This window comes from Rana temporaria, chromosome 8 (assembly GCF_905171775.1).
Source record: "Rana temporaria chromosome 8, aRanTem1.1, whole genome shotgun sequence".
Taxonomy (NCBI): Eukaryota; Metazoa; Chordata; class Amphibia; order Anura; family Ranidae; genus Rana; species Rana temporaria.
This window is the reverse complement of record NC_053496.1, coordinates 185,579,703-185,591,714: the sequence shown is the minus strand read 5'-3', so window position 1 is coordinate 185,591,714 and position 12,012 is coordinate 185,579,703. Positions and strand designations below refer to the sequence as shown.

The window sequence follows — 12,012 nt, the reverse complement described above, 5'->3', positions numbered from 1 at the left end:
AGGCAGTGTATGCCGAAACGCGTTGCATTTTTTTGATGCTGTGCCATTTTATATGTAGCCGATAAGGGAATTTGCACCAAGTAGCCGGCTTTATACACCTCAGAAAAAACGTGGCTGAGCGCTTCTCTGATCTTTATCATGGAAGGAAATCAGAGATCACTAAAGACTTCAAAGTTCTGTCTGGCTTATTCTGCTAGGAGAGAGAAGGAGGGGGTGTCACTGCTGGTTGGGTCCCTCTAGGAGAGAGAAGGAGGGGGTGTCACTGCTGGTTGGGTCCCTCTAGGAGAGAGAAGGAGGGGGTGTCACTGCTGGTTGGGTTCCTCTAGGAGAGAGAAGGAGGGGGTGTCACTGCTGGTTGGGTCCCTCTAGGAGAGAGAAGGAGGGGGTGTCACTGCTGGTTGGGTCCCTCTAGGAGAGAGAAGGAGGGGGTGTCACTGCTGGTTGGGTTCCTCTAGGAGAGAGAAGGAGGGGGTGTCCCTGCTGGTTGGGTCCCTCTAGGAGAGAGAAGGAGGGGGTGTCACTGCTGGTTGGGTTCCTCTAGGAGAGAGAAGGAGGGGTGTCACTGCTGGTTGGGTCCCTCTAGGAGAGAGAAGGAGGGGGTGTCACTGCTGGTTGGGTCCCTCTAGGAGAGAGAAGGAGGGGGTGTCACTGCTGGTTGGGTTCCTCTAGGAGAGAGAAGGAGGGGGTGTCACTGCTGGTTGGGTCCCTCTAGGAGAGAGAAGGAGGGGGTGTCACTGCTGGTTGGGTCCCTCTAGGAGAGAGAAGGAGGGGGTGTCACTGCTGGTTGGGTTCCTCTAGGAGAGAGAAGGAGGGGGTGTCCCTGCTGGTTGGGTCCCTCTAGGAGAGAGAAGGAGGGGGTGTCACTGCTGGTTGGGTCCCTCTAGGAGAGAGAAGGAGGGGGTGTCACTGCCGGTTGGGTCCCTCTAGGAGAGAGAAGGAGGGGGTGTTACTGCTGGTTGGGTCCCTCTAGGAGAGAGAAGGAGGGGGTGTCACTGCTGGTTGGGTTCCTCTAGGAGAGAGAAGGAGGGGGTGTCACTGCTGGTTGGGTCCCTCTAGGAGAGAGAAGGAGGGGGTGTCACTGCCGGTTGGGTCCCTCTAGCAGTGTAGTCTGATCTCCCCTGATCTGCTTGAAACTGTAAAATATGACCTTTTCACGTGTCATTTGATATTTCCCGGATATAAATGCAAATATATTGATACATATTTTTGGGGATCAAACAAATGATCAAATGTTTATATTTATAAAATCATGATATTCTTTCTACATTGATTAATAAAAGTCTGCCTCCAGATTTCTCTGCCTCAATGTTCATTTCTTTTCCTGTATTCCGAAATGGCGGACCGCGGTCCGAACCTGGACTGAGCAACAGTCCTGTCCGGACCGCGGCCGGGGTCACTGACCATCCTGGGTGTTCTATCACTTCTTTCTCCCGACCGGCTGCCGCTATTGTCCTCACAGCGGGCGGAGGGGGGCAGGAGGTGCTGAATATCGGGACAGAGGGCGGGAGTCTTTCAAATAAACAAGCTGTTATTGTAGTAAGTTGGGCAGCTCCCGCCCTCCATCCCGATATGCAGTTCCTCCCGCCCCCGCTGTGACGATAATAATGGCGGCGGGAGAACCAAGAGAGAACCCCCAGAAGCTGTGTGCCTTTATCTTGGTAGGACTGTTCAGGAAAGGATGCATGATGATGTTTAAAGGGGGCACAGCGATGTAAAGGTGGACAGAGGAGAGTAGGGGATGCAGCCAGGTGGAGGGGAGGGCGGAACCAGGTGAATAGAGTAGGGGATGCAGCCAGGTGGAGGGGAGGGCGGAACCAGGTGAATAGAGGAGAGGAAGGGATTCAGCCAGGTGGAGGGGAGGGCGGAACCAGGTGAATAGAGGAGAGGAGGGGATGCAGCCAGGTGGAGGGGAGGGAGGAACCAGGTGAATAGAGGAGAGGATGCAGCAAGGAGAAGGGGACGACGGAACAAGTTGGACAGAAGAGATGAGGATGCAGCCAAGTGGAGGGGAGGAGGGAGTCAGATAGACAGAGGAGATGAGGGTTATGCAGCCAGGTGGAGGGGAGGAGGGAGCCAGTTGGATAGAGGAGAGGATGCAGATAGGTGGAGGGGAGGACAAAACTAGGTGGAAAGAGGAGGAGATTTAGCCAGGTGGTCAGAGGAGGATATGCAGCCAGGTGGAGGGGAGGACTTGTCAGGTGGACAGAGGAGAGGAGGGGATGCAGCCAGGTGGAGGGGAGAACATTGTCAGGTGGACAGAGGAGAGGAGGAGATGCAGCCAGGTGGAGGGGAGGTCAGAGTCAGGTAAACAGAGGAGATGCAGCCAGGTGGAGGGGAGGACAGAGCCAGGTGGACAGAGAAGGGGATGCAGCCAGTTGGAGGGGAGGAAGGAGGCATGTGGACAGAGGAGAGGAAGGGATGCAGCCAGGTGGAGAGGGGAGGATGGAGCCAGGTGGACAGAGGAGGGGATGCAGCCAGGTGGACAGAGGAGGGGATGCAGCCAGGTGGACAGAGGAGAGGAGGGGATGCCGCCAGGTGGACAGAGGAGAGGAGGGGATCCAGCCAGGTGAAGGGGAGTAACTAACCAGGTGAACAGAGGAGATGCAACCAGGTGGAGGGGAGGATTAAGGCAGGTAGACAGAGGAGAGGAAGGTATGCAGCCAGGTGGAGGGGAGGATGGAGCCAGGTGGACAAAGGAGGGGATGCAGCCAGGTGGAGGGGAGGACAGAGTCAGGTGGACAGAGGAGAGGAGGGGATGCAGCCAGGTGGACAGAGGAGAGGAGGGAATCCAGCCAGGTGAAGAGGAGGAACTAACCAGGTGTACAGAGGAGAGGAAGGGATGCACCCAAAGGTGCCTCAGGTCTTTTATTATCCTATTGTGTATACTACAAAAAAAAAAAACGTGCCCTGTGCCACTAAAGTGTTTGGGTTTGGCTTGAAGAAAAGGTGGCAACCCTATTGGGGCCTCCTCCCTGATCTGCCTGGCTGCCCTGCTACTGTACACTAGAGGTGGACTGTTTGCTGTTGGGTACATCTGATGAGGACTGTGAGGAGGTGACCCACGTAATTTATTCAACCACTACCCGAGTCTTCTTTTATTGAACGGCTTGCAAGACCACATCAGAAGGTTTTAATCAAGATAGACAAGTTTTATGAAGAAAACTTCTACGCAGTGCAACATAGTAAAAAAAAAACAAAGGTTAATTATTACTAAACCCATAATCAGTTTTGCTGCAAAACTCCCTTGGTGGGATCGGAGATGACCCCATCTATAAGGATATACAGTACATACACACACAGCACAAGGCCGTGTTCATACTACGAGACGTTTCTCTGGGCTGAAGTTCCTCTGAGCTCCACAAGATGGTGATCTCACTATTACCCAGACAGGAAGTATCTATGGAAGACAGGAAGTGATGTCAGATACAGACAGGAAGTGATGTCAGGAAAAGACAGGAAGTTCCGGGTGAGAGGTGAGTCGGGAGGAAGTAGAGAGGAGACGTTGCTGGAAGTTGCAATCGAGGAGGTAATAAGATCTTATTGTCTATTTAGTGTTGCCAACCGTCTGTATTTTTACGGACAGTTCGTAAAAACGGGCACTTTCCCCCCCCCCCCCGTTCGTAAATGTCCGTTGTTGCGGGAATGTGCCAGTAAAAATAGCCAAAATCGGTTTGGCTTGGAATTGCACATGGAGATTGGAGGCAGGGGGTGATTGTGGATGCAGTGGCACCACAGAGGGGGATGGAGGCACCGCAGAGGAGGATGGTGGCACCGCAGAGGGTGGGGAATGAAGACAGGGGTTGTTGGTGGCACCACAGACAGGGATGGAGGCAGGGGGCCTGGGGGAGATTGGAGGCAGAGGGAAATTGGAGGCGGGGGGTGGGGGGGGGGAGAGATTGTGACACTGCAGAGGGGGATGGAGGCAGGGGGTGATGTGACTAAATAATTTGCCCTTATTATATCGAAAATAACAAAAATATGTTTTTTTACCTTAATATCTACCTTAAATCACATTGCTATTTGCCTAGCGTACTAGTTTGTAGCCTAAATCCTGAAATTTGCACCTAAAAATGTAATCTAGTAACTTTTGTGAAATGCCAGTAAAAACGTGGCTGCGCCAGTAAATTTCGGGTGACGTGCCAGTAAATTTCAATCTGGTAGGTTGGCAACACCACCCCCCCCCGTCATGTCCATCCTCTTCCTCCATAGTCACTGTGACGTCTTTTATCTCCAGCTGATACACGAATATATAGTGTGGAAATGTAGATTAACCCCTTCAGGGTCAGAACATTCCCCACTTACAGGGCCGGAACATTCTCTTCATTTTAGAGATGTTAGGAAGATAGGGGATTTTTAGACATAATAACCAAAGGGTAAGAGGATCCCGGCTCCCCCGAAAACCTTGGAAACACTAAACTGTGCGTAATCCCACTGGGGACCGTTCCTCCATGATAGAAACCCTCATATTATCCCACCATCCTAATATTGTACAACCAGTACAGTCCAGATAATTCTTTCTTATCAATTATTGGTCTACAGGAAACCAATGAGGATGGAAGAGTACCGGACTAACGTGATTGAGAGGATATTAAACCTCACCCTGGAGATCGTCTACCTGCTGACCGGAGAGGTAAGGAGGATTCTGGGAGGTCATATGACATCACTCTTATCTCTATTAATAAAACACAGACCTGACCGGAAAGGTGAGGAGGATTCTGGGAGTCTAACATGATATTCCTATTGGTTCCTCAATACAGAGATTTCCTCTTGTGAAGTCAGGTGATCATATGACCATCACAGTGCCTCCATGTGACTCCCTAAAACCTGAGAGACACAACATGGAGAAGATTCTAGAAGTCACCAAGAAGATGATGGAGCTGCTGACAGGAGAGGTGAGGAGGATTCTGGGAATTCTGGGACATTATCCAGTAACAGACAAGGGGTGTGTCTGGATGGTGACTGTATCATTGTGTGTGTCAGGTTCCTATAAGGTGTCAGGATGTCCCTGTCTATTTCTCCATGGAGGAGTGGGAGTATTTAGAAGGACACAAGGATCTCTACAAGGACGTCATGATGGAGAATCAGCCGCCCCTCACATCACCGGGTAAGAGGAGACTTTATTGTAAAGGAGAGAGCAGTACGGAGGCTCCACCTAGATCCCCCATCATCTGATAAACACATAGAAACAATGTATTCAGTCAGTGTGTGTGTTTCCTACAGATGGATCCAGTAATGGGAACCCACCAGAGAGATGTCCCCGTCCTCTGTATTCCCGGGATTCCACACAGGAAGGTCACACCATCCCCCACCATCATCAGGTAGATGAGGAACAATTATTGGTGGTTATGATTTATACACAAACATGTTTATTATAATGAATGTCTTATTATATATTCAGAGTGGAAACCTCGGGGATGATAATATTGTTGGTAAAGAAGAGTATAAAGAGGAGGATGAGGAGTATGGAGTGATGGAGGAGTTTTCAGAAGGACACAAGGATATGATGGAGCCACCTAATACCAGGAACCCCCCGGAGAGATGTCCCCGTCCTCTGTACTCTGGGGATTCCACACAAGAAGATCACGACTATGCAAAATCTGATCAGGTAGATGAATCTACAAACCAGCAAAGAAACAATCACTGATGGTATCATTAGGATCTGTACATTGTTATAATTTATGTAATTTTTATTATATATTCAGAGTGGAAACCTGAGTGATTCTAAAGTTGACGTTAAAGAAGAGTATAAAGAGGAGGATGAGGAGTATGGAGTGATGGAGGAGGTTTCAGAAGGACACAAGGATATGATGGAGCCACCTAATACCAGGAACCCACCAGAGAGATGTCCCCGTCCTCTGTATTCCCGGGATTCTACACAGGAAGGTCACACCATCCCCCACCATCATCAGGTAGGTGGAGTTGAGGGTCGGGAACATAAAGTGATTGAACACTCTGACATGTGGAGATGATGTGTGGACTCTACAAGATGATATTTTCTATGTGATCTCACATCATAAATACTTCTATGTTACAGATGTTATTTTCTGCCATTCTGTTGGTTTAGGGTGAAGATCTGATGAACACGAAAGTTGAGGGTGAAGAAAAAGAGACGTATGTGAGGGATGATCAGCAATATACGGAGGAGGCTGGAATGACGAGGACATTCATAGAGGAGGACACTCCTACAGAGATCAGCACAGGTGAGCCATAATATATTCTTCTCTTATCTTAGCTCTGTTACTGCTCACTGATTGGTCCTGAGGAGTGATGAGCCAAACACACCTGGGAAGTCAATGGGAGCCGAATATAAATAAAATAGTTCTGGCCATTTTCTAGTCAAACAAATGGCATTGAGGGGACTGAGCACTGCCCTGGGGGATACGTACCAAAACAAAATGTTTTTAAAAATTCTGTTTTGCAGGAGCCATGATTTAATAATGCTCAACCCCTTTCCGCCCACCCCCGGCGCGCTATAGCCGAATGGCAGCTGCAGCGTGGGCTTCCAGTGCCGAGCAGGCTCCAATTGGTGTCCTCTCGGGAACTTGCTCCCCACGCGCATCAGGGAATAGCCAATCACAGCGGCCATTTACCATGTGATCGCCATGCCCCAATGAGAGGTGATCTCAAATGTAAACATATGAGCTAATCTCTCATTGACCGCTCTCCTTCTCTCGCACAGACCGTGTAAGAGGGAAGGAGAGCTTCTGTGAGATCGTGAGTTGGATATGTTTTGTTACAGTTACAACAATTGGTTCAAACACTGCCTAAACGGTGCCCCATCAGTGCCACCTTGCCATCAGTGTCATAGTATCACCATGCCGTAGTGTCATCGGTGTTGCAGTGCCATAGTGTCATCATTATCACCGTGCTAGCAGTGCTATCAGTGGTACAGTGCTGCATATCAGTTCTGCCTCATTAGTGGAATCTCATCAGCACCCCTTTAGTGTAGACTTATCAGCACCCATCAGTGCAAGCTCATCAGCGCCCATCAGTGCAAGCTTATTAGCGCCCATCTGTGCAGGCTCATCACCACCAACACTGTCTAAAACATTATTTTCAGCTGAGGAGACGTACAATATTCTCTGTCCTGCCAACGAGAACAACGGGGAGCTCTCTGCTTCGTATTCCTCTTCGGATTTGGATTCGGACTCTGATGCGACTTACGATCCAGACCTAAGCAGTGGGACACTGACGGACTCAGGGGAGGAAGATGGTCTGCCCGCCAAACGAAGGCGTTCTGGTGAGGAGATGACCACCGGTACCGCAGTACCTCGGCCCCGAAGGGTTAGGACTAATGCCAGCCTTCCGTATACTCTTGAGAACCCTGTGTGGCTTCCCCCTGATTCAGGAGAAGCAAACATCCCCCCTTTTACCGCCCAGCCAGGAGTCCAGGTGAACACGCAGAATTTTGCCCCTATAGATTTCTTTAATTTAGTTTTTACAGAGGACCTGTTATCATCAATTGTGTTCCAGTGCAACCTGTACGCACAACAATTTATAGCGACTAACCCAACGTCCTCCTATTCCCGTCCCTATGAGTGGAAATACCTAACGGTGGAGGATTTTAGGATTTTTTTGGGACTTACATTCAATATGGGACTCACCAAAAAAAACGACCTACGTTCATACTGGTCGACCAACCCCATCCACCACATGCCGATCTACTCAGCGGTAATGTCCAGAACCAGATATTGGATGATCATGAGGTTCCTCCATTATAACGACAACACCGAGTGCCCTCCCCGAAACGACCCAACATATGACAAGTTCTACAAGATTCGGCCACTTCTAAATTATTTTTCAGAAAAATTCCCCCAGTTATTTACCCCGGACCAAAATATCTCTGTGGCTGAGTCGCTCGTCCACTTTAACGACAAGCTGGGCTTCAAGCAATTCACCCCCAACAGAAGGTCCCGTTATGGAGTGAAACTTTACAAATTATGCGACCGGGCAACGGGGTACACCTATGCCTTCATGGTGTACAAAGGGAAGGACACCCAGCTGCGTCCCCCTGAATGCCCGGAGTACATAGGATCAAGTGGGAAAGTCGTTTGGGACCTCATACACCCACTCCTGGAAAAAGGCTATCACCTCTATGTGGACAACTTTTACACCAGTTTGCCCCTTTTCCACAACCTTCACCGGAGGAAGACTCCAGCATGTGGCACCGTGAGAAAAAACAGGAAGGGCTTCCCTCAAAAGCTTCTTAACGTGAAGCTAAGAAAAGGGGACGCAGCGAGTTTGCGGAACGAGGAAACTCTGGCTGTGAAGTGGAGGGGCAGCAGGGAGGTCTACATGCTCTCTACGATCCACAACGACACCTGCGTGGAAATCTCCAGAAGGAACGGCCCAATCCAAAAGCCGACGTGTGTCCACGAATATAATTTGTTCATGGGTGGAGTGGACTTCAACGACCAAATGCTCCAACCCTTCCTCGCCACGAGAAGATCCCGCCATTGGTATAAAAAAGTCTCAATTTACCTCTTCAATTTGGCCATATACAATACGTTTGTCATTTACCGTGCGTCCACCGTGAGACCCTTATCCTTCCTTGGCTATCAGGAGGAGATCATCACCGCCCTTATATACCCAAACGGCCCTCAAGAAAACCTTCGATCGGATGTGATAAGCAGACTCCACGAGCGCCACTTTCCCGAGAAGCTCCCCCCCAGGCAATCGGGCAAAAGGTGTCAAAAAAAATGTAGGATGTGCACCAGAGGAGGAGTTAGAAGAGACAGCTCTTATTATTGTCCCCAGTGTCCTTCCCAGCCAGGCCTCTGCATAGGCGAATGTTTCCGCCGTTACCATACTTCTGTACATTTTTAGTATGGTAAACGTGATTATCCTGCCCCTACTAGCTCCTGAACTGACCCTGGCCTGACCACGCCTTTTGCCCTTCCGCTTTTGTATGTAGCAAGGAGTCGGCTACCTTACTTGTAGTATCAGAAGATTACCACTAGGAAGCAAAAGCATACAGGGAATTGTAGTCCGAGGACTCGAGTTTTACATTCTAGTTGAACTGCTTGAAACTACAACTACCAGCCGGCTGGTAGAGAAGGACAGAGTTCTGGGAGAGCTCATAAAAAGGCTGTGCTAGGCCTGGATCGCTCTCTTGGGACCCCGGCCGGAATCCGCAAGCAGGGACTCTGTGTGTCTGTATGTGCTGTGGCCGAGTCGTGGCCTGTGCAAGGAAGAATCCCATGTGTATCCTAGGGGCATACGCTCTACTGTCGCTGTTTCTGCTCCCATCTTCATCGCGGTTACAGCCAATCCAGGTGGTCCACGACGCGGTGCGATAGAGGTTTGGACGACCATCTCATCCCTTGTGCCAGGGCCCTGAAGGAGATCCTGTAAGCCACCATCTTCAAAATCGGCATCATCCATTACAGTATCGGTGAGCGGGCACCTGCCCACCCAGCTTTATGAACACTGTATACAGACATCATTGCTCTTATTCACCTTGCTGATACCTGTAGTGCCTCAGGACACAAGGCCATCCAGATACAGAGACACTGTATACAGACACCATTGTCCTTCTTATTCACTTTGCTGATACCTGTACTGCCACAGGACACAAGGCCATCCAGATACAGAGACACTGTATACAGACACCATTGTCCTTCTTATTCACTTTGCTGATACCTGTACTGCCACAGGACACAAGGCCATCCAGATACAGAGACACTGTATACAGACACCATTGTCCTTCTTATTCACTTTGCTGATACCTGTACTGCCACAGGACACAAGGCCACCCAGATACAGAGACACTGTATACAGACACCATTGTCCTTCTCCTTGCTGATCCCTGTAGTGCCACAAGGACACCCAGATACAGAGACACTGTATACAGACACCGTTGTCCTTATTCTCCTTGCTGATCCCTGTAGTGCCACAAGGACACAAGGCCACCCAGATACAGAGACACTGTATACAGACACCATTGTCCTTCTTTTCCTTGCTGATCATTGTAGTGCCACAGAATTCAATACCTTTTAAGCAAACTACCCCAGTGATCACTACTCCAATAAGACAGGAAGATCTGTGCCAGTCAAATTGCTTTGCTCCGCTACTCAGAACTTCTCCAACTACAATTCTCCGAAGTGCTAGCTGAAGACCAAAGGATTTCATCTTTTTAACAAGGGACTACATCTAACCTAACCCCCCCCCCCCCCCCCCCTTCTATTAATATTTTTTTTTTACCACACTCTTAGAGACTGAACTTCCTTTTATTTGATCCTGTGAGTTGAGGGACAGGAGAGGAGTGGTTTGACATGGCTAAAAAGTAATCCCCCCCCGCCCTCCTTTTGCCTGTCCACAACTAAATCAAGGGTTACTAATATTTGATTGATTGTTATTTGTTTATTACCATCTTATATTGTTTACTGCTGTTGTTGCTTTTATACCACCAGTGGTGTTTCACCCGAGGTATTTTCATAAAGCGTCAGTTCACGTTGTACACCTTTTTTTGAATGCCTTCATCATCTCAGTAAACATATCTTCTGCTTTACCACAGTTTGTGTTTCTTTTCTACTGCTGTGTTTTTACACTAATACTGCATACTAGGTGTGCCAGAGGGGTTGGGACTGTTCTTTGTAGGGATGTCCCGATACCGAGCATTTCCCCGAGTACTTGTACTCGGCTGAAATGCTCCGATGCTTCACCCGATACCTGGGCAGTCAGGTATCGGGGTGGTGGGGGGTGTTACAAGTCTTCTCCGTGCTGTCTTCTCCCCCGTGCTGTCTTATCCCTCTCCGTGCCGCTCTCCCCCGTGCTGCTCTCCCCCGTGCTGTATTGTCCCCCTCCCTGCTGTCTTCTCCCCCTCCGTGCTGTATTGTCCCTCTCCGTGCCGCTCTCCCCCGTGATGTCTTGTCCCCCTGTGCTGTCTTGTCCCCCTCTGTGCCGCTCTCCCCGTGCTGCTCTCCCCGTGCTGTATTGTCCCCCTCCATGCCGCTCTCCCCCGTGCTGTATTGTCCCCCCCCGTGCTGTATTGTCCCCCTCCGTGCCGCTCTCCCCCCGTGCTGTATTGTCCCCCTCCGTGCCGCTCTCCCCCGTGCTGTATTGTCCCCCTCCGTGCCGCTCTCCCCCGTGCTGTATTGTCCCCCTCCGTGCCGCTCTCCCCCCGTGCTGTATTGTCCCCCTCCGTGCCGCTCTCCCCCCGTGCTGTCTTCTCCCCCTCCGTGCCGCTCTCCCCCCGTGCTGTCTTCTCCCCCTCTGTGCCGCTCTCCCCCCGTGCTGTATTGTCCCCCTCTGTGCCGCTCTCCCCCCGTGCTGTATTGTCCCCCTCTGTGCCGCTCTCCCCCGTGCTGTATTGTCCCCCTCTGTGCCGCTCTCCCCCCGTGCTGTATTGTCCCCCTCTGTGCCGCTCTCCCCCCGTGCTGTATTGTCCCCCTCTGTGCCGCTCTCCCCCGTGCTGTATTGTCCCCCTCTGTGCCGCTCTCCCCCGTGCTGTATTGTCCCCCTCTGTGCCGCTCTCCCCCGTGCTGTATTGTCCCCCTCCGTGCCGCTCTCCCCCGTGCTGTATTGTCCCCCTCCGTGCCGTTCTCCCCCTGTGCTGTATTGTCCCCCTCCGTGCCGCTCTCCCCAATGCTGTTTTGTTCCACTCAGTCCCGCTCTCCCCCCGTGCCGTCTCCCCCCCCCCCCCCCTCCATGCCGCTCTCCCCCTCAATTTGTTAGGATGGAGAGCGGAGGTAGGAGCCGCTAAACCCGGCTACCTACCTTTTTCCGAATGGACAGAGTCAGTGATCACTGACTCTGTCCATTGACATAATTGAGCATCGTAACCTCCTGTGTTTACGATGCTTCCGTTTATGAATGGAGAGGAGCTTCTCTCTATTCATTTTAGCTGAGGCTGCAGAGAAAGGGGCTGGGGAATCTGTGTCCTTAGTCCCTTTCCCTGTCTTAAAGGGGAGATGTCAGAGGTCTGTTAATAACCCCTGATATCTCACCAAAGCCCCTCCCAACAGGGCTGATATATAAAAAAATGCAATAAATAAATGTAAAAAATAAAAT

The 12,012-nt window shown here is 50.6% G+C and overlaps 1 protein-coding gene and 1 long non-coding RNA gene across 2 annotated transcripts; both read left to right on the top strand.

Annotated features, from left to right (window-relative positions):
- The first annotated feature begins 3,484 nt into the window (after positions 1–3,484).
- Positions 3,485–4,797, top strand: LOC120909676. Its single transcript, XR_005741336.1, has 3 exons — positions 3,485–3,526; positions 4,540–4,630; positions 4,758–4,797. It is a non-coding gene; the product is annotated as an uncharacterized LOC120909676 (long non-coding RNA).
- Positions 4,798–5,283: 486 nt separating this feature from the next.
- On the top strand, positions 5,284–10,515 carry LOC120909608 (piggyBac transposable element-derived protein 4-like). The gene is made up of 3 exons (XM_040321362.1): positions 5,284–5,318; positions 6,065–6,200; positions 7,061–10,515. The coding sequence occupies exons 2-3, from the start codon at positions 6,077–6,079 to the stop codon at positions 8,824–8,826; spliced, it is 1,890 nt and encodes a 629-aa protein (XP_040177296.1). The 5' UTR covers positions 5,284–5,318; positions 6,065–6,076; the 3' UTR covers positions 8,827–10,515.
- Positions 10,516–12,012: the final 1,497 nt, after the last annotated feature.